At 60.7% G+C, this 21,036-nt stretch overlaps 1 protein-coding gene across 3 annotated transcripts; it reads right to left on the bottom strand.

The window, feature by feature from the left end:
• Positions 1–664: 664 nt before the first annotated feature.
• Cidea (cell death inducing DFFA like effector a) lies at positions 665–14,259 on the bottom strand. 3 transcript variants are annotated; one of them, XM_021265269.2, is made up of 5 exons: positions 14,160–14,259; positions 7,382–7,526; positions 6,746–6,892; positions 2,669–2,844; positions 665–1,392 (listed from the first exon to the last, which is right to left on the bottom strand). In XM_021265269.2, exons 1-5 carry the CDS (start codon positions 14,195–14,197, stop codon positions 1,281–1,283), a joined length of 618 nt encoding a protein of 205 aa, XP_021120928.1. In that variant the 5' UTR covers positions 14,198–14,259; the 3' UTR covers positions 665–1,280. The 3 variants fall into 3 exon arrangements, with proteins under 3 accessions (XP_021120928.1, XP_004853315.2, XP_087051164.1); XM_004853258.2 differs by having other exon boundaries at positions 665–1,264; XM_087195038.1 differs by lacking the exon at positions 14,160–14,259 and adding an exon at positions 8,236–14,124 and having other exon boundaries at positions 665–1,264.
• Between the last annotated feature and the right edge of the window lie 6,777 nt (positions 14,260–21,036).

Below are 21,036 nucleotides of genomic sequence, written 5' to 3'. Positions count from 1 at the left end.
GCTGGATGCGGCTGAGTTTGGCACAGGGCAGGAAGCTCTGGCGTGTGGGTTCCCTGGGCCAGAGCCTGGGGCTGGGCAGGGGCGTCTCAGCGGCTGGGTCTGCCATCAAGGCTCGAGGGCCTCGGTCTCCTGAGGTCAGTGGTCTCGGGACAGTGGCCCCGCCCACCTCCCGCTGCCTGCCTCAGGCAGCCTGGCTTCTCCTCAGGCCGCCACCAGGCACTGCTTGGAGATTCCTTTCCTGGAGGTGGCAGCCCCTCCCTGGCGCAGAGTTCACCATCAAGGCTGCCAAGCACAGGCCCTTCGGCTTCAGGGCCCCTTTGAGCTCTTCAAAAACCCACTGTTAGGCCGGGCGTGATGGTGCATGCCTGTAGTCCCAGCACTCTGGGAAGCTGAGACAGGAGGGTCTCAAGGTGAAGCTCAGCCTGGGCAACTCAATCACGGAGTGAAACCCTGTCTCGGATGAAAACTAACCTGTTTATGGCAGCATAATTCCTAATAGCCAAACCCTGGAAGTGGCCTGTATGTCCGTCGACAGCGATGGACCGAGAAAGGGTGGTACTTCCACACAGTGGAGTGCTACGGCGCCGTCAAGACGGCTGAACTTCAGTAGGCGAAGGGGCACCCCGAGACCATAATGTCACGTAGATGAATGATACACACAAGCTTAGTCATCACACGGTTTCTCTTACAGGGGAAATCCAAAGCATAAAGAGCTAAAGGGTGAAATGAAGGACAGATGACAGGAAACAAGATCTTTTTCAGGTGGGAAGGGAACCAAGGGAGACAGAAGCCCTGTCGGCACCCACTGCCCAGCAGCAGCTGCGTGGGCTCCATGTGCTGCAAACGTGGACTGAAAATAAAAATTAAAAGCACAGGAAGTGCGGAGGACGGAGCTCGGTGTGAAGGTGCTGGGCTCAGGCCCCGGGGCAGCCAAGGCAGGCGACTCCGGCACATCTAAGGAGGCCACGGGCGCGCCCGGAGCAGACATCGAGTGGGATCAGGCCACAGCCTCTTCGCTGTGTCCTCGGCCGCGAGGTGAGGCTTCCCAGGCCCGCCCTGCAGCGCCCCTCTGTGCCCCGGAGCAGAGCCAGGGCCCAGGGCGGGCGGGAGCCCCTATTTGCGCAGGAACCGGAGCCAGTCGCCCAGCCGCCACTCGGGGGGTGGTGAGGCCGCGTCGTCCAGCAGGCGCAGCGTGCAGGAGCCGGCGTAGACCAGGACCTGGCCTGTCACCTGCGCGGCATAGGACAGGAGGCGCAGCAGGCTCCTGCAAGGGACCCGAGTCAGCCAGCGGCCCCAGGCAGAGCGAGCGGGTGGGAGGGGCCCCCTGTGCTCTCCTCCGTCCCTCCTCCGTCCGAAGGTCTCAGGTCTCCTTCTCCACCTGAAGCCCGGTCCCTGTGAAAGGGCAGTGAGGCGCCCAGGGGCCAGGCTGTGCCCGGGCTGGGTTCCCCGCCACGCCCCGGGTCCCACCACAGCGCTTCTGCCCTGGTGAGCCTGGGTGGCAGCAGCAGCAGGAGGGCTGGATTTGCCTGGAGGCTCATTCATCACCGTTTCCTAAGTTCTCTCAGCTAACTCTCCTGCTTCACTTTAGAGAAGACAGCAGGCTCAATCCACACCTGCAATTCCGGCCCCTGGAGAGGCTGAGGCAGGAGGGTTGCAAGTTGAGCCCAGCCTGGGCAACTTAGCAAGAGCCTGTCTCAAAATAAAACTTGGGGAGTGCTGGGACCCAGCTCAGTGCTGCAGGCCCTGCCTGTTCTGTGTGGGGCCCTGGGCTTGATCCTCCTCTGGTCCCGGCACAGGAAGCCTGGCGTCAGGGTCCCAGCGCTGCGCCAGTGACCTCAGCCCGCAGGTCCCCGCAGCCAGCCAGGGGCACCGTGGGCTCAGCTGGCCTCTCTAGTGGGAGCAGGCGCCGTGTCAGGGCTCCCTCCCCGTGCTGTGCCCATGGGGACACAGGGACAAGGAACGGTCCTGGGACAGCGCCTGTGGCTGAGGCCGGCCCCGGGGACCTGCTGGGCAGCAGCCTCTCCTGGCTGGGGGGTCAGATCCGCTGCCCTCGCCACATGGACGGGACACGGGCTGGGAGGGGTCGCCTGTGAAGCCACACGCGGGCGCAGCTGCAGACGGCAGGGGCCCCGCCCAGTTGCAGCAGGAGCAGGTCAGGCCCTCCGGACACCAGGCCTACCCTTGCAGGCCCCTGCGGGCTCCCTGTGCCAAGGCCCCACCTGCGGCACTGTGGTAAGGGTTGGGGTCTCCCAGGGGTGCCCTCGAGGGGCAGTGGGACCCAGGTCCTCACCAGTGTCCTGGCTGGGTGACAGTGAATAGGGCCTGGGCACCTACCCCGTGGTGCCGTGCCACCTGCTGTGGACCGGGGCTGGGGACACTGTGGCCACAATGACCCGAGTCCTGTGGGTCGTCTCCCTCGGGCATCTGTCACCGGAGGCGGATGGAGCGAGGTCTCCCTCTCACCCCACACAGCTTGGACCCGGGGTCATGGTGGGGGTCCCAGGGCTGCCCCCCTCCAGTTCCTGGCGGGCTGGGCGGTGACGCCGTGGGACAAGTGAGGACCCAGTGTCTTGGCCTCTCCTGTGTCCAAGGCTCGACCTGCTGGGACCCTTCGGGCCTGGGGGCACCCTGCCCACCCAGGCCCCAGACCCCGCATGGCCATGGTTACCTCAGCACGGCCTTAAGCCCGGTGCAGCGGATGTCATAAGACACGGAGTACATCTCGTACAGGGTGGCCTTGATGCTCAGGCAGCCCAGGAAGTCCTTGGGATGCAGCCTGTACAGGTCCAGCGTGACCCTGGCGATGCCTGAGCGCAGCCGGCTGGCTGGCACGTACCTGCTGGCCTGGGTGACAGAGCGGGTGTCAGGAGCAGCTGCCGGGCTCCCCACAACGCTCCTGAGTGTTCTCGGCAGACCTCAGCTCCCTGTGCGCGTCCAACACGGAACCTGGAGTCCGTCCCATCTGGGCAGTTGGAGGCTCGACTGAGCCAGATCCAGCTTTGGCTTGGATTTCATTTTTTTGGATTTTGTTTTCGTTTTTGTTTCTGGTACTGAGGATTGGACCCAGGCTCTGCTCCCTGAGCTACATCCCCAGCCCATATTTATTTTTATTTGGGATAGGGTCTCACTAAGTCACTAAGATGCCCTGGCTGGGGTCCCAGTGGCAGCCCTCCTGCCTCGGCCTCCTAGAGCGCTGAGATCACAGGTGTGCCTGGACCCGGGCTCTGCTGTGCAGTGCCTGGAGGTGCTTCCGCCTCAGGCTCCCGTCAGGCTCCTCAAGGAGACTCAGGGCGACTCCAGCCCACACCCCGACTCTCCCGAGAGGACGCTGTCAGCCTGGGCTGGGCCTGTCCCAGGCTCACCTGACCCAGCCCGCCCGGGGCACCCTGTCACAGCCCGTCACCACCGTCTCGCTGACAGACGCAGACCCCCTGTGCACCGCACCGGTCCCCTGCTCGAAGCCACACGTCTACACGAGGGCTCTGGGGTCGGTGCCTCCCCTCGTCCGACCTCCATGGGTCCCGGGGCCGCATGTCCTGGCAGGGGCTGTTTCTGGCGCCCACACTGTCCTGTCAGATCAGCTCCCGAGAGGGTGCAGGTCGCTCGCTCTTGTGACCGCAGCGGGTCTCCTCACCGGGCTCCCTGTTTCATGACGGCTGCTGCTTTGTTCAGTCAGGAAAGAAGTGACACTCACACACTCACACTCACACCTAATGTGCTCACAGATGTGAAAATGAGACCCAAAGCAAGGCTGAAGCTCCCCAGGCAGCGCTCCCGCTGCACCCGCCTGTCTGGACAGAAGGAGCTTGCTGCTCGGCTCCCCGCTCTTTGTCTTGGCTCATGCATCTGGGTCGGGCTGGTTCTGCTTAACCCCAACGGGGTGAAGCAGTTTCTGAGCCCGAGGTGGAGAGAGCCCAGGGTCCCCAGCCTGAGGCTCGGAGCTGAGTGGCCAGATCGATTTTCACAGCGCACCCCAGGATGAAGCTGCAGCTCAGTGTGCAGGACAGTGGCACCTTCCACTCGCCGGGAAGCCTGCTGTGGGAGTCCCTCTGGCCTGCGGGCTTGCCTGGGGACATGCAGGCGAAGCAGAAGCTCCAGCCCCAGGTGTGAGTTTGTTTTCTGACCAGAGGGCGGAGCTGCAGTCCCTGGGAAAGGCCCCTCTGGCGACTCTGTGACAGAGGGAGAGAGTCATGCGTCCCTGCCAATGCGTGCAGACGCTGGGCGCTGGTGCAGGACACAAAGGCTGGGGGGGGGGGGCGTGACGTGACCTCCTCCTCCTCCCTGACCCGCTGGGCCGCCCGATGTCCTCAGGCCCCTCGGAGACAGTGTGCACCAGCAGCGAGGCAGAAGTTGGGCGGAGAAGTCCCTGTCCTCGGCCACGCCAGGCAGCGGGGCCTCTGCAAATGCGCAAAGCTTCTCTCCTCACTTGATGATTTCGTTTCGGGAAACAGTCACTTTTCATGGAAATGGGGTTGCAGTCGCTGTCTTCCAGGTCTCACTGTAAATGAGTCGATGCACTTTGATGTCTCATTTTCATTTTCCATGCTGCTCACGTCTGCGTCTGTGGCTGATGGCTCAGAGCCGGGCCGGGCCGGTGGTGGGCTGGGGGCCCTGTCTCAGACACCCACAGCGGTTCAGATGCCCACTGCCCCAGCGGCAGAACGTCCCCCGCTCGAGCTCTGCTGGGCTCCAGGGGGCACAAGGCACGCAGACAAAGAGTGGCAGGGTCGACTCTGAGGGCAATGACAGATTCACGCTCCTGCGAAGCCACGCTGCCCTCCTGCAGCTGCACACTGGGCACCGCCGCTCCACACACTGCAGGCCGCGGCCTGGCCTCTCAGTGGCTTCCCTCCCTCCAGCGCTCACTGCCACCCGCTCCACTCGTGAGGACAGTCCCAACCCCTGCAGGGGGAAATGGCGTCTAACGAGCCCAGGCCAGCCTCGAGAGAGGATGCTCCGGCTTAGGTCCCCGCCTGTCTGCTCCCGTGCCCCTGTCCTTCTGGGCTGCCTCTCGCTGTCTCTGGCCCATCTAAGAGGACTGCTGGGTCCACAGCTGCTGTGTGCGTGCTCTCTCTGCACCTGCTGAGTACCAGTGCCTCCTGGGGTCATGTTGGGAACAGCATGGCCTCTTTTTTCTTCCTCCTCCTTCTCCTCCCCACCCACTTTTTTTTTGGTACTGGAGATCGAACTCGGGTCCTTGCACTTGCGCAGCAGGTGGTGGAACCATTGAGCTAAATTCCCGGCCATCCCCTTCTGTTTTGAGACAGGGTCTCCCTATGCAGTCCAGGCTGGCCTTGAACTCACGGTGATCCTCCTGCCTCAGCCTTCCAAGTGCTGGCACTACAGGCATGCACCCGAATGTCTGTCTCCGAGTCTCTCTTTAATGGTCTCTTGAACATGTTCTTAAATGGCAGTAGCACCTTGGAGGTGCTAGGAATCAAGCCTAGGGGCTTGAGCGTGCAGATCAAGTGCCCAAGCCTGGCCACTCTCAGCTCCAGCGTTGTAAACAACGGGTGTGCGCTGGGTCTCGCTTTTGAAGCCTCTGCCAGACCTGCTGGATGTCTCCTGTTAGATCCACTGGGTCTGTCTCCTTCCTCTGCCACTGGGGATCCTGTGGCTTTCAGAAATCGCCTTCTGTTACCTTTTTCATCTCCAGAAATCTGTTCCACTGCCTTATGTCCCCCGGTCCTTGCTGGCTGCCTCCTGCTTCTCTTACTGTGGATTATCTCTCACGTGCTTCAGAATTTACCACTTCCACCCGGGAAGGTTCCGAGGCCCTGGCTGGCTGGCTGGCGTTGCTCCTGCTGCTGGGTCCTCACGGGGCTGGGCGTCAGCAGCAACGGCGCAGTTGTCAGCCCTGCAGGGTTGGAGGCGCCGGGCCTGGCCCACGCCGTCCGCTCTGCCTGAGGTGGTCCTTCCTGGCCTCGGTGGACTCAGCCTCTCAGGAGAGTGTGAGGGCCCTGCCTCACATGGCCCTCCGTCCTGGGGCCAGTAGTGTCCATGTGTGAGAGGAGCCCCCAGTGAGCTGCTGTTACCAGAGTCTTCTTTACGCTCTGCTTGCTGACTCCCACAGGAATGTTGGCATCCAGCCCTGTCTTTCTTTCTTGGTCAGAACAGGATCTCCTGGGCTTGAGTGACCCTCCTGCCTCAGCCTCCAGAGTGCTGGGACTACAGGTGTGCATTGTTCCACCAGCTTCTTTTTTTGGGATATATGTCTGAGAGTTTCTCCAGCCCACGTTCTACTCCAGTCTCCTAAAGCTCTCCCCTCTCCCATCTGGTTCTGGAATGTTTCCCGAAAGCAGGCGAGTCACAGGCTTGGTCCTGGGGTGGATCTGGGAGCAGAGCCTAGCAGGCCCTGGATCCCTGGGGACACAGGACCCCTTGACAGGGTCTGGGAGACCCTAGGTCTCCCCAGCTCCGGTGCTTGGTCAGCCACACCCTGCATGGCGCCATGACGGACCAGGACTGGGCCCCGAGGCCATGGCCGGGCACCTCCTCCTTGGGAGTCGTTGCTTTGTGACGCTGACCGGACGGCAGGTACACACCCACGCTGGGCTTGGCCTGCCCAGCCTGTCCTGTCCTGGACGGGGCTGGCCATTGTCTGCGCCCGGGCTTCCCACCCTCAGGGACACCACGCTGCCCAGGAGCACCCTGCGCCCAGAGGGCACCACGCTGCCGTGAGGGACGGGTCACCCCGCAGGCCCAGCTCCCAGCCCTCGCTGCCCAGCACACAGTGGCTGCTTACTGGCGTCCACTTCTGCCCGTCCTCCAGGACCATGAAGTGTGTGTTGTCCCCCAAGGTCTGGAAGAATTCCTCCGTGTCCACCACGGTGCCGTCCTCCTCCAGCACCAGTGTGACCAGCCCCGCCGCAATGACCAGCGCATCCAGGGCCTAGGGGACGAGAGGGGAGCAGCGGCGTGAAGAGGGCTCCCGGGCCTGCGTTCACCCGGTCACACTGATGCTTCCATGAGCCGCCTTTCTGTTGGGTGGCACTCGGTGGCAGCAGTCACCGTATTTTGGATCATACCTCGTAAGGACACTCAGGAGAGAGGGCTCCAGAGCCGCTGCAGAAAGGGACAAGAATGACAAGTGTGTTCAAAGCGAGGAGGAGGGTTGCGAGGGAGCTCACGGGCACGTGCTTTCTGCTGTAACTTGAAATGGGAACGCCCAGTGCCTGCTGGGATCACCCTGCGCACAGCCAGGCGCCTCAAGTCCCTGTCTTCTCCTTGTCAGAGAGCACAGCGACTCCGCTGCCCTCTTCCGGTGCACAACACAGCGCCTTAGACCCCTAGCTGCTGAGAAGCATGTCCCTGAGGCCCCAGGCCCACGGAGGTGGGTGGAGGCAGCAGCGTGCTGTCCCCTGAGGCCCGCGGCTGGTACCTTGGCGACGAGCTCCTGCAGGCTGCTGGCCATCACCCCGCGGCGGCTGCTCCGATCCGAGTTGGAGACGCGGAAGGGGCGAGGGGGCTGCACGAGTGGCGTGAGCAGGGCCTTCCTGGTCTGGGAGCCCACGAGTGCCAGGGGCCTGGACACGGGGAGGAGGACACAGAAACAGAAGCTGTCTCTGGCATTATCTTAAAACAAGAGCCTTTCAGGAGAGGCGAGCAATGCACAGCAATAATGCAGTTTCAGTATTTGCATCTGAGAGGCAGAATGGATGGGGATTACTAAAAATGACCCATGAATCTCCAGGGAGCAAGGAATGCACGGAGTGGGAGAGCGCACGGTCTTCATTGCTATTTTGCTGGAACATCTGAGGCCCTTGCGGAAATATCCTGAGAATTCGGTCTGCATGCACGGGGGCACATCCAGTTACACACCTGAGCACGACCAGCCCAGCAATGAGCTGCTAGATACCGGTCGCCGGGGCCATGGACCGAGGCTTTGCGGTTCACTTGGGACAAGCCAAGCCTAACAGGACCGCTGCTGTGACTGTGGGGAGGAGGGGGGAAAGGGCAGGCCCACCCCAGCGAACTTCGGGGAAGGTTCCCCATTTCAAGAGAATTAAAACTGAGTCTCTCACTGGGGTAGAGTCAGTCCTTTAAAAGGTCACACAGGTACGATCATTTTTAGGTATCCAGATAAGTGGGCAAGCTTAGGAATTATAATTATTCAATGCATCAAATCACTTATCTCATGTCTTCCATGAACACAGGCCCATCAAAAGTCTTAACTTCCTTTCTTCCAAGCAAAGACTAAGTCACAGACACTCACTGAAGCAGATCTGTACGTACCTTTAAAGAATTCAAAATTCTCCACAAAAAGCACCGAGATGTAAAAAGGGAACAACTGGCTGGGTGTGGTGGTGCAGGCCTATGATTCTAGCCTTCCAGGAGGCTGAGGCAGAGGGGTCACAAGTTCCAGCCCAGCCTGGGCAGCTCATGAGACCCTGTCTGAGAGAGACAGAGAGAGGGAGAGAGAGGGAGAGGGAGAGAGAGAGACAGAGAGAGAGAGAGAGACAGAGGGAGAGACAGAGAGACGGAGAGAGGGAGAGACAGAGAGACAGAGAGAGGGAGAGACAGAGAGAGAGAGGGAGAGGTAGAGAGGGAGGGAGAGGGAGGGAGAGAGAGACAGAGAGAGACAGAGAGAGACACAGAGAGAGAAAGAGACAGAGAGAGAGAGGGAGAGAGAGAGACAGAGAGACACAGAGAGGGAGAGAGGGAGAGGGAGAGAGACACAGAGAGAGAGACACAGAGAGAGAAAGAGACAGAGAGAGAGAGGGAGAGGGAGAGGGAGAGGGAGAGGGAGAGAGACGGAGGGAGAGACAGAGAGACAGAGAGACAGAGAGAGAAAGAGACAGAGAGAGAGAGGGAGAGGGAGAGAGAGAGGGAGAGGGAGAGAGACGGAGGGAGAGACAGAGAGACAGAGAGACAGAGAGACAGAGAGAGAGAGGGAGAGAGAGAGAGAGAGACAGAGAGAGAGAGACACAGAGAAAGAGACAGAGAGAGAGAGGGAGAGGGAGAGAGAGAGACAGAGAGAGAGGAAACAACTGCAGCAAGAAAGCAATTTTCTGAGGAAAACTCCAACCCTTGACCACTAAATTTTAGTTACTTAGCAACTATAAAAAAGTAGTCCAATGGGGAAATAAATAGGAATCAGCTGATGAGAACCCAGAGAACTGGATTCCAGACTGTGCACACACAGAGCAGCGGTGTCCCAGCCCGCTGCGGCCAGAGACCCCGGAGCGCCCACGCCAGGCTGCTGGCCCTGCTCTCAGGCCCAGGCAGTGGCCGGCGTGGGGACATCCTTGCCGAGGAGCAGAGGGGCGAGGCCAGGCTGAGTTCCAGACGCGGGAGCGGGCAGAATGGTCGGGGTCCCCGTCTGCAGATGGCGCCCTCAGGAGGCCCTGAGACTGCTGTGCCTGTCACCAGGGTCTTGCAAGCACGTGCACGCTGTCACCCGGCTCTGCTCCTTGGCCGGCAGGACGGGCGCTGCCCCGGCAGAGGCATCTTTGTTGGGCTCCTGTAATCCTGGCTTCCTGGCTCGGGGCTGGGCTGAGTCTTGAACACAGTGGTCTGACTGAAGCCGGACGAGGTGGCGCTGTGCACCCCGCGAGATCTCGGGAGGGCCTGTGGGACAGGGCAGGCCTGGCCCTATGCCGGCCTTGCCAACAGGCGGCGGTCTGGGTCAGACTCGGAACGCTGGCGAGAATTTGGGCTGCAGTCTGTGTCTGGCACACCCTCGCCCGACCCTGCCGTGGCTCAGTGCGGGTTCTTTTTTTGTTGTTTTTTAAAGATACACATTACTTTAATTTGGGTTTATACATCACATTTTAAATCACTTACTGAGAATGGTATTTCAAATAATCTCATCAGGACAGTGTGGGTTCCTTAAATCCCGTCGTCCACCCGAGAGGGCAGGCAAGAGGCTGAGGCGACCCGGCACAGGGGGCCTTTGCCCTGCTTCTCCGCCTCTGCCCTCACCCCAATGCCTCCCTGCAGGTGGAGAAAGTCACCACCACCTTGTCCCCAGGAGGCAGTGCCAAGGGGGATGAGCTGGGCCTGGGGCTCCCGCCTACACCAGCCGTCACAGTGGCCTGGCACCCTGAGCAGAGACCACAGGGCCGGGCTACAGAGCCGGGCCTGGCGCCAGCTTCTGAACCTTGGTCCCGATCGGAGCAGTTACACCAGGTTCCGGTTACACAACGCGACAAAGGAGACATTCTCACGCCACTGAGCGAACACGGGAGTCACGCGCTCCCATCCCTGGGCACCAGGCTGGCACCTGATGCTGCCCACAAGAGCCCTGGATTTGTTTCCCACCTCCCCACAGCAGGCAGCTCAGCTGGCAGAGCCCCCAGGGAGGGAAGGACACGCTGTCCGCACGCCTGTGCGTGTCAGTGCGGCTCCTAGTGACGCACAGGGTCATCTCCCTGATGAGGTGACAGTGGCCGGCTGGTGAGGGGAGCAGTCGCAGCACCTGTTCTCTTACCTGCCATGGCCACACAGGTGTGAGCCGCAGAGCGGCCCTGGACTCCTCCTGCAGCGGCCTTGCCCCAGCAGGAAGTCTCGGCTGCGCCCCTGTTTGAGGCTGGGCCACCTGAGCGCCTCCCTCTCCCCCAGTGCCCAGTGGAGTGGGATCACTCGGGACAAAACTGTAGCCCCAGGAGAACAGAGTCCCGGCCCAGGGTCAGAGCGGCCCGCGGGTCAAGGGTACAGCTCCATCCGTCGGGGTGGGGGTCTCCCGCTGGAGGGGGAGCGCAGCCTTCCGGGCACGGGGCGCAGGCACCTGCAGGTGAGCAACCCAGAGCTCCCTCCGTCCTCTCCTGGGGCCCCGAGACCCCGAGGGCTGCGCCTCTCAGCCACTGCCTCACAGGCCCCAAGGAGCACAGTGAGAAGGCCCCGCCCTGATCGGGAGCTCTCGCTGGGTCAGAGGCCTGAGGGACTCACATAAGCTGCAGACCTGAGGCCCAACCAGCTGCTCTCACCAGGGCCAGCACCAGCGCTTCAAGGTGACAAGGGATGCAAGCAGGACTGTGGCAGGCAGAGCCGCAAGGACCAAACACACTCGACCGCTGCGTGAGCCGTGCTCACTGACCGGGGGCCGAGGGCTAACAGACGAGGCTCCATCATCCAGCCCGCTCCAGTTGCCCAGAAGACTGTAATTTATATTCCTGGCCAAGAGCAGGATTCCTAAAACGAGCTGTTGCCCCTCCGAATTTGGCAAAGTTACATAAGCACACCGAGGGGCTGAGGATGTAGCTTGGGCTCAGCTCATTCTTAGCTCGAGCGAAGTCCCTGGGTTCAAGCCCAGCACAGTCAGAAACAAAGGCCGGGAACCCGAGAAGCCTCAGAGTTCTGTGGTTTGCTCCACCACCTGTGGGAACAGCCACTCCCCAATTCCTGGGAAAGTGAACACAGACCGTCCCACAAGCAGGAAGGGAGATAACTGTCTAAAAGGAAAAGCAACAAGGAAACAGCTGCCTCAGGAAATAGGTTGTTTCTAACCCTAACCCAGCCAGCATCACAGGCCAGACTTCACCGAGTTCCCCAAACCTGCACAAGGCCACGTCTCCCAGAGGGTGGGGCAGGCAGCGCAGTCTGCGTTTCGAGGATGCAGCTGCCGACACTGTGTGACTGGGCAGGCAGCGAGCCAGCACAGCCCGCACCTGCACCACGGGGAGGCTTTCCCTGCAGGCCACCCAGGCGCCTCTGGGGAGCTGCGGGAGGCCAGGCCCGGGAACAAGGTCTTGGCGCACGGCAATCCCAGGGCTCCTCAGGGTCCTCAGGGTCGGCCACCAGGACTCCAGGTCCCTCAGCCCAGGACGCTCACGTCCCTGTGTAGAACACTGCAGTGTCTAGGCGGCCTCCTGCGTGCTTCCCCAGACTGCATCTGACCTGGAACACAACTGTGCTAGGGGATGTCAGGGAACAAGACGGCAGAAATGTCCGTGCGTGTTCGGCACAGACTCGCTTTCCCCAGCGTCTCCAGCCTGCAGTCGGCGGACTCCGCAGCATGAAGCTCGCAGCCATAGAGGTCGAGTGTATGTTGGTGTCACTGCTCATGAAGCAGGTGTGCAAAGTGTGACGATGGCTGGGGGCTGCATCCCCTCATCACAAGATGGGAGGGACAACAAGCAGGCCCGCGTCAGCCTCAGCCGGCACCAGAGTGACACCAGCGCTAAGGCGCTGCCGTGAGCCAGGAACTGTCCGTTGGGAGGTGCACTGCGGTGGGACACGCCTGGCACCTCAGCCTGCTCCCGGCGGGCTCCTGCCTGGCCATCAACATGCACGTAAGCCAAGCCCTGGGTACTCGGGACAGGGCAAGGCGTTCTGCTTCTTGTTTCCGTTTTCTTTCTGTGGGGTGGGGATGGAACCCGGGCCTGGTGCAGGGGAAGCCACACTCTACCCTCCAGCCGGGAAGGGTTCTAAATCATTACAAAAGCAGCTCTTCTGGGAAATATAACTTGTAACTACTTTATAACTACTTCAGGTCTCGAAGGAGTGACAGGAGGACAGAGGGGCTTTGTCCACGACGATAACCACCTTCGAGGACAGCCCCACCCCAGCTCTGCTGGGACCCTGGGGCCTTCTGGGACCTGGACCGAGGCCCCCAGCAGTTAGCACTGATCTCCGAGGGAACAGCTGCTTGACTCTGTCATCGCTCACAGGTACCTCACCTGCTGCTGCTCTCTGAGGTGCAGGGCGGACCCCAGGGAGCCTTGTGTATGCTGGGCAAGTGCTCTAGCACTAAGTTACTCCCCTGCCCCACCAGGATCTTGCTGGTTTTGGTACTTAGGACTGAATCCAGGGCCTTCACTGAGCTATATCCCTAGTCCTTTTAAAATTTTGTAAAACTCTGAGATAGAGTTTGGTTAAGTCACTAAGCTTCCCCAGCTGGATTCAAATTTACGATCTTCCTGCTTCAGCCTCCCAGAGTGTGCCACCATGCCTAACTACAAGTCTCTAATTTTTTTTTAAACATGTGTATACTAGTTATTTCTCCGGCAAAATGCAGATATTTACCACCAAATGGCAGTTGCAGTGTGCTACACCAGGCAGTTTAAGCATCACCCAGAGGAGACGGAAATCCAGCGAGACTATCATTAACAAATGCTGGTGCTCTGCCTGTGGCTCGAAGCCGGGACAGGATTTTAGAGTGTGAGGAAGAACAGCCTTCCCTCTACCCCAGGGCCAAGCTGTGTTTTTCCTGGTGGATTCCCAAGAACTGCAGCAGCTCAGCCGGAAGCAGGCAGATTCTCAGAGATCTGTGGCCACAGCTGTCCCAACAACGAGGGGACTCCTGGGCCTGGCTGAGCTTGCGTCTCTGGCAATCAGTGTTCGAGCTGTGATTCGGTGCATTTCCTCAGCCGGGTACTCCCACCACTCCACGTCACACCTGCCCCAGAGGAGACCTGGCCCGACCCTGGCTTTGGGTAGACCATGGGAGTGGCCAGTGCCAGGCGGGGCTCTCCCGCCCTCTGGAGCTCAGCCTGCCTTCTCCTCAGCTCCCGAGGAGCCTGGAGAATGGGAGTTGGGGCACCCCGAGGGACAGTTTTGGACAGAGTGGGCTGGGGGCCGAGCTGGGAGAGAGGAGGGAACGCCCCAAAGAGCCCAGGGCGCGGGCCGCCAGGCTGAGGGCAGGAGCGCCGTGGACCCCGCCTGGCGAGCAGCCCGTCAGGTCCCAAGCTCGGCAGGGAGGGAGGGAGGGAGAGGGGACGCTTGGCTAAGGCACCGGCCGTCAGGCGGGATGAAGAAACCTGGCGAGAGGTCAGCTGCTCCTTGCGCCAGAGGTGACCCTTGCTTCCATTCCTGTCGTGCGACTCCCTGCGGTGACAACTGTGCCACCTGCACACAGTGAGGACGCCTGATGCTCACCTAAGGGCGACCGTACGGAGCGAACGGAAGAGGGAGGCGCTTCTCACTTCTCCACCTGCCAGGTGACGGCGCGGGCCACCCCGAGGGCCACCTGTCTGCTGGCAGCTGAGGGTCTGACCTGGTCTCACTCCGGATCACGGATTCTCCGTCCCGCCCGCCGGGTCGGACCGCAGCGGAGACCTCGGGGAAGGCCAGAGAGTCCGCTCCCCATCTCCCGCGCTGCCGTGGAGCCGGGTTTGGAGGAGCCAGGTGGTCCCGGGCTGAAGCGGGCCCGGCTCTGCCCCCACACCCGCCCACCAGGGGCGTCACCGGCCCCGCGCCCGGACCGGGACAGCACTCGCCTGAGCAGGGCTCCCGCGTAGTCCCGAGCAGTCTCCATGGCGCGCTCCGCCGACGCAGCTCCGCGGTCCCGCACGGCCCTTTAAACTCGCTCGGTCCCGCCCCGCCCCGCCCCGCCCCGCCCCCAGCTGCGTCCTGGGAAGGCCGGGCCAGGGCTCTGAGCCGCCCCTGGCGGTGGCGCTGAAGCTCCTAGGTGAGTTCAACTCAGCTGAAAACCGGTCTTACTGTAAAAAAAAATTCAAAGAAAGAGACAGAAAGAACAATGAGCACCCTTACTCCCAGCCCCAGGATTTGGCTGCTGCTAACACTTTGATAATGCCTGGCGTGGTGGCGCACACCTGTGATCCCAGCACTAAGGAGGCAGAGGCAGGAGGATCAGCTGAGTTCGAGGCCACCCTGGGCTGCATAGCAAGTCTCTGTCTCAAAAACACAAAAACACACTTTGGATTTGCACCCTTTCACGTTAAACCCTCAGAGGCGCATTTCTGATAGCAGGGTATTTATTAGCTGATAGCAGAGCAGTTAAGAAGGACATCCCAGCGGTGTGTCCGAGGATCAGCCTGCAGTAATGCCCCACCGCCTGGGGGGAGAGTGCATTTGACCTTGTTCGAGTAGTGAAGGTCAGTCGCTGAGGACTGTCCGCCCCGGTCACCAGGTGTGCAGGTAGCGTTGTCCCACTCTGGTTCCTGGGGCCGGGAGGGCTGAGGAAGTGGTTAACACGGGACTGCAGATTGCTCGAGGAACAAGGAAGAGCCCAAGGCGTCCCAAGAGTCTGTGGGTGCTGAGGCAGGGAGGTGGCCCTGGGCCGGAGGCAACCCTGCTTGGAACAGCAGGGGTGGGGTGGCCACGCAGGAGCCAGCAGAGATGGGTGAGAGCTGGGCCTGCTCCAGGGGGCCTGTAGGTGGCCCCAGGAAAAGATGGCAGGAAAGAAGGAACATGGTGGGGACACAGTGTGTGGGAGGGCCAAGGCTGGGCCCCAGTGTGGGTGGGGGAAGCACCAAGAAGACCCTGGGTGACTGGTGTGGCAGTGCCCTCCCTACAGAGACCGGCCAGGCCAGGCCAGGCCAGGCGCGAGGCTGGAGCGGAGACTGGAGGCCCTGTGGAGCCTGCTAAGGGGAGAGGGCAGGCGCCCCACGCTCCCCGGCCTGGCTGCAGCCCCAGGAGCCCGAGGCTGCTGTGCTCTGGGAGGGCCCAGGGAGCGGGAGTGGAGCGTGGTGGGCTCACTCCTCCCGGGAGGCACAGGCTCCCCCTTGGCGCTGCCAAGCTCGGATCCCTGAGGGGACAGCTGGCCTGTCCCGAGCGCTCTGTCCCTGAGAGGGACGCCTGGCTCCCGGCCAGCACCGCCGGTGTGGGCAGAAGTGCTCTCGGGTGTGGGTGTGTTGTGGAGAATTCCGATGCTTCTTGCTCAGGGGAACCTCCAGTAGCTGTCCGGTCCTTTCTATTTGTTTCGTTTAGTTTTGGTAACAGACTGGATAAAAACTGACTTCTAAGTCTGGACTACTGGCTACCTTCAAATTCTATGACTCTGGGAAAGCTTTCTTTCTTTTCTTTCTAAAGCAAACTTTCTGTTCTTTATTTCTCATCATCCCTGATGATGTGTTTTCATGACCAGTTCTCACTGGGCTGCCGTGAGGGGAAGCGGGGGAGTGACCTGGTGGCTGTCAGGCTGGGACACTGGAGTCTTGCTCTCACGCTGATGGGGGCCTGGAGCCGCGGCAGGATGAACGCAGATGCCCAGGGCACATAGCCAGGGCATCGAAGCAGCACTGTGGGCACTGCACACCCTGCTTCCCGCACGGCCAGGGAGAGCTTGCTGTGTGAAGAGCACGCTGTGTGGTTATTCACACCAAGTTGGAGATGAGTGTCAGCTCACTGCACAAACACCCACCGAGCTATTTTCCACCGGATCCGTCCCCTGTCCTCTGCCAGCCCTGTGCTCCAGCACCCTGGCTCCATGCCTTTAGCTTCCTCTTGGTGTCACTCACAGGAGGCACTCGTGGATTTTTTTTTAGTGAAAAACAACTGAGTTGCAGAATAATGTTGTGTTGGTCAGTGTCCCTTTGCCGAGGCAGAGGACACCCACAACTTAAAGGAGGAGAGGTCTGATTTGGCTCATGGTTTCAGGAAATCCAGTGCATGGTTGGCTGCTCCAAGGCAGAACATCATGGCAGAAGGGGGTCGAGGAGCAAAGCTGCTTAGTTCATGGTGGCTGGGAAGCAGAGGGCAGAAACAGCACCAGAGGAAGGGGCCCGAGGCCACGCCTACATGACCACTGGACAACCCAGGAGCATGCACTAGTGCTCTCCTGGGCAGCTCCCAAGCCAATCAGGTCGACAAGTTTAACTCACAAATGCGCCCAAGGTACAGCACATGGGTGTTCAGTGTGCAGCCATGGAGTGGTCAAGACGCAGCACGAGCGCAACGCCCAGCGGCTGCTCCTGTCCCTCTGGCACCCCCATCCCTTGCGCCGTACACTGCAGGGTCTGTCCCACCAGATCACTCTGCAGATTCTTTTACTTCATTTGCGTCCAGTCCCACTGAATGCTCCTTTCTGCCGGGCTTTAGTCTCTGAAGTCCCGCCACACTGTCGCATATATTGCTGGCTTGCTCATTTTTGTTGCCAAGTAGAACACCATCGAATACCAGTTTCCGCTCTACAGCTGTGGCTGGCCAGGGCGAGTGAGTCAAGGCCCTGTGGACACTTCTGTGTGGCTTTTTTTGGACGTGTGCTGCTTTCTCTTGGAACAGAGGGACGAGGGCACACGTCCTGGAACAACACTATCCTAGCGGATGAGGAGTCACTGAGGCAGAGGCAGGCAGCTCCCGGAGTGCACAATGACAAGTTTATTGGGGACTTACCTACCGACAAGGTGCGGTCCTGGGCCGCAGCAAGACCAGCTGTACCCTCACAACTTGGGTCAGAAAGGGGAGAGTTATGGGTCGGGTCAAAAGTGCCTTTATTCTGGCTGGGAAGTACCCGGTTTAATTAATGTCGAAGTCAGGACCTCCTGCAAGCCAGAGTCCAGCTGTAAAGCTGCTCATATGCTGATGGCTTTACCTATTTACGGTCTGCTGGGGGACACAGGAGAGCCACCTGAGGTCACTGAGGCGATGGCACAGGTAGCCACAGCCATGTGGAGCTGAGGAATCCCCAGGCGCGTGTGCCAGGGTTGATGGAGCAGGCTAGTTCCCCAGAGAGGCATGTGCATCAGGGCAGACTCGGGGAAGTGAATTTTCAGAGTGCAGGAGCTCCGCTGTGGTCAGGAACGTGTCTTTCCCCAGCTGTTAACAAGGGAGGTGGGCACGGGGCTGTGGCTGAGCTGGAGAGCCCAGGGCGTGGGAGTTTTGTGCAGGGAGCCGCCCACTGCAGTCTCTCTGGTGCCAGGGCCAGCCTCGGTCCCAGCACAGAGGAGCTCGGGCGCAGAGAGCAGAGGCCACAAGGCCCTGCTCGAGAAGGGACAGCCTGGCAGGCCTGAGGGATGGGGTGCAGGTTCCCAGCAGGAGCTGCTAGTGGGGTCCTCGTGGTTGCCCCAGCAAGCAGTGTGAGGTGGGGCAACATCTCAGCGGACTGCAAGAACTGATCGTCAGGCGACTGGTCTCGAAGTTGCTTCTCCAGCTGGATTAGGGGCAGAGGTGTCTTTTAATTCTAAGGTGGACATTAAGATTGTCTTCACTTCTTGCATAGCTTGCATTAAGCACTTAGTATTGGGGTGGGTGCAGCTCAGTGGGAGACCCCCTTACACAGTCACTACAAGACTGAAACAGTATCAAACCGTTACTGGCCCTGTGATGTTTAATGGTCCCCCCCACATCCAACCCATCAGTGGTTCCCAACTTGTTGGGGTTCAAGATCACTTGCGAGTCTAACGAAGGCTGCGGTCTTCTTTCCCCAAAGGCTCGCCCAGCCCTAACATTTTGCCCCCTTGGGGGTCCCCTTCGCCAGGGGCCCTCAGGGGCCCTTTGTGCCACTCAAGGCCAGGTCACTGCCCTTGTTTGGGCTGCGCCATGGCTGGGCGCGACATCTGTCTTCCTTCCAGCAGCGGAACAAAGGTGATATTCTTTCTGCTGACTTCAGTTTGAATTTTTCTCTCCAAAGAAGGCCATGTTTTGCAGCCAGCTCCAGGCCTCTCCCAAGTGGGCAGGGGCAAAGCAGGCTCTGCTTCCTGCTGCAGTGTGGGGGCCACACCCCGAGGTCTTAGTAACATTCTAAGGCACAGGAGTGCACAGACTCTGCTGGACTCTGGAACACAGCCCCCCCCCCCCCCACGGCAGCCTCCAGAAGACAACGGACAGCTCAGATCCATCCGTGGGCCAGGAGCGGGGGTGACTGCCCAGGAGGCCGGGGCTCGGGTGAGTTACACAGCTGCACGCCTTTCTCAAAATCTGCAGAATGTGCATTAAAAGGTGAGCTTTCCATGCACCGTGCTGGCTCTGCGGAGGCGCTGGAGGGTGCAAAATGGCCTCGCCGTAGTGCACTCTCGGCGTGTTTGGCGGGGTTCAACGCACCTCCCTCAGATTACCCAGAAGCTCCGCTTCTTTCGAGCCTTTATCCAGGAGGAAGTGAAACTGGTTCACAGAGGGGCCTTCGTAGTCCCTCATCACAGAGCCTGGAGCGAGCAGCCCGTGGCTACTCAGGGGACAGATGGACTCAGCCGTTTGCACAGCAGACTCCTCTGCAGCAGGACCAGTGAGTCGCCCACATAGGGCATGGTCCATCCTAAAGCCTTGTGGTGGAGTCGGGTGTGGTGGGACACACCTGCAGTCCCAGCGCTCTGGGAGGCTGAGGCAGGAGATCACAAGCTCAGGCCCAGCCTGGCAATTTAGAGATCTTGTCCGCAGGTAAAAAGGGCCAGGGTGCGGCTCAGGTGAAAGCCAGGCTAATCCCCATCGAGGGCAGGGCCTGGGCCCCTCTGCAGCCCGGGGTGGGCGGGAGCCTGCGCCTGCCTGGGAGGAGGGTTGGGGCTGGCGGGTACCTGAGCCGGCCGCCAGGGGGAGCCACGCCCCTCCGCTGACAGACGCCAGGTCCGCTCTCGCTCCGCTCGGTGCACGATCCCCAGCCATAGCCAGGGCGTGGGCTGGTAAGGCGGGGGTGGGGTGTTATGCAGCCTCCTGGGGGCGACAGCTTGTGCTCTTTTTTGGCTGTATGGGGGATTGGATGCTCTTGGGGACCCACAAAGTGGGGTCCGAGGCCACTGCACTGAGCCACAACTCCAGCCTTTTAAAATTTTTGTGGGGGGTACTGGGAATTGAACGCAGGACCTTGCACTTGGCAGGCTTTCGCAGTGCCACTGAGCTAAATCCCCGGCCCTCCTTTTAAAATTTTGAGATGGACTTTCACTAAATCAGTAAATTGCCCAGGGGGGGCTGGAACTTCTGATCCTCCTGCCTCAGCCTCCCAGAGTGCTGGGATTATGGGTGTGTGCCACCGTGCCTGGCCCAGCCGTGCTTTCTATGGTGCTCTGAGGCAGGTGAGGCTGTGGCTCTGGTCCAGGGCTCACAGCTCTCCAGGCCGCTGCGGCTGTGACCCCTCTCTGCACGCCCGTGCCCCGCCCCGCCCCTGAGCAGGGGTCGCTGCCTCTGCCCCTACTCTCTGCCCGCCCAGGGTGCAGGCTTTTCTGCCCTTGGGGCCTCGGGAGCAGTCAGCCCCTCTCCCCTGCCACCCCCTCCTGCAGGCCCAGGAAGGCTCCTTTCTGGCACACCCGAGAGGGTGTTTAGCAGCTCTGCTGCCACATGAAGGGGCTTTAGGTGGGCTTCCTTCCGTTTGTTTTTCTGTGAGCTCTTGTGCACACAGAGGTTAATTAAAATTGTAGCGACTGCTCCTGTTAATCCTTTGTTTGGGGTGGGGGTGACACAGCGTACTGCCCTGCCACCTGGAGGCTAGGACTGGGAGGTGCGGACAGGACAAGGCCCCGGACCGGGCCAGGCAAGGGCAGTGCTGGGGCAGGGGTGCCCGGTGTCCTCCCTCAGCCCGAAGGTTGCTGAGCGCCGGCAAGGCACGGTTGGGGCGGCCAGTGTGGCCAGTGGCTCTTGGGTCCTTAGGAAGGCCCTGTCCGGGGTCCCCTCCTCTAGGGCGGTGGCCCTTCCTGAGGGGACACTGAAGTGGTCTGAGGAAGGGACAGCAGCCTGGAACACATGACCTGTCTGCCTGGGAGCCCTGGAGCCGGGGTGAGCTGAGCTCCTGCTGTGGGGGACATGGGACGGAGCCCCACCCCACACCCTCACCGGTCCCTCCCGGAGCCTGGGCTGCCCTCACTCACCATGGCCTCCAACCCGCTTTGTGGGTTCAGGCCACCGCCGGGGCCCTGAACCCTGAGGCACGCAGTGGGCCGGCATCTGACCCTGCCGCTGGGAGGCAGGAGCAGCTCATCACGCAGAGAGGGAGGCTGTTGCGCCCGCTCACAGGGTGAGAAGCCCCATTCCACGGGGCTGCCCAGACGTGTCGTGTTTCCTTTTGCAGTGGTGCTGGGGGTTGGACCGGGCCTCGTGCCTGCCAGGCCAGTGCTCTGTACCTCTGAGCCACACCTGCCATCTTGTATTTTAAAAAAAATTTTGAAACAGGTCGAAGTTGTCCAGCGGGGCTCCAACCTGTGACCCTCTTGCCCCAGCCTGTCAAGGAGCCGGGGTTTCAGGTCCACGCCTGGAGACGACTTAACAGCAGTAGGTGCTTAACTTGATTCTTGTAGAAAACTGGAAAAGCAAAAGCCCCAAATGTGAACCTCCATACTTGGGTGACTCAGTTTCTAACACCTGGATGGGACTCAGCGTGGCTCTGCCCAGGCAGGAGGAAAGGCGGGCGCTGGCCTAGGTGGGCTTGGTGACACCCAGCTGCAACTGGGCGCCAAGATTTCCCGGCTCGGAAACCCCATCCCAGCTGCAGCT

Source organism: Heterocephalus glaber, unplaced genomic scaffold, assembly GCF_053883595.1.
Source record: "Heterocephalus glaber isolate CG9 unplaced genomic scaffold, H.glaber_assembly_v1.0 deba00000331, whole genome shotgun sequence".
In the NCBI taxonomy this organism is placed as follows: Eukaryota; Metazoa; Chordata; class Mammalia; order Rodentia; family Bathyergidae; genus Heterocephalus; species Heterocephalus glaber.
This window is presented reverse-complemented; position numbering and strand designations above follow the sequence as displayed.

Coding starts and splice junctions, on each gene's coding strand:
- Cidea (XM_004853258.2), bottom strand. CDS start 14,197: ATGGAGACTGCTCGGGACTACGCGGGAGCCCTGCTCAG. Junction 7,527..14,159: donor TACGCGGGAGCCCTGCTCAG/GCGAGTGCTGTC, acceptor CCCCGTGTCCAG/GCCCCTGGCACTCGTGGGCT. Junction 2,845..6,745: donor ACGGGCAGAAGTGGACGCCA/GTAAGCAGCCAC, acceptor TCTGTCACCCAG/GCCAGCAGGTACGTGCCAGC.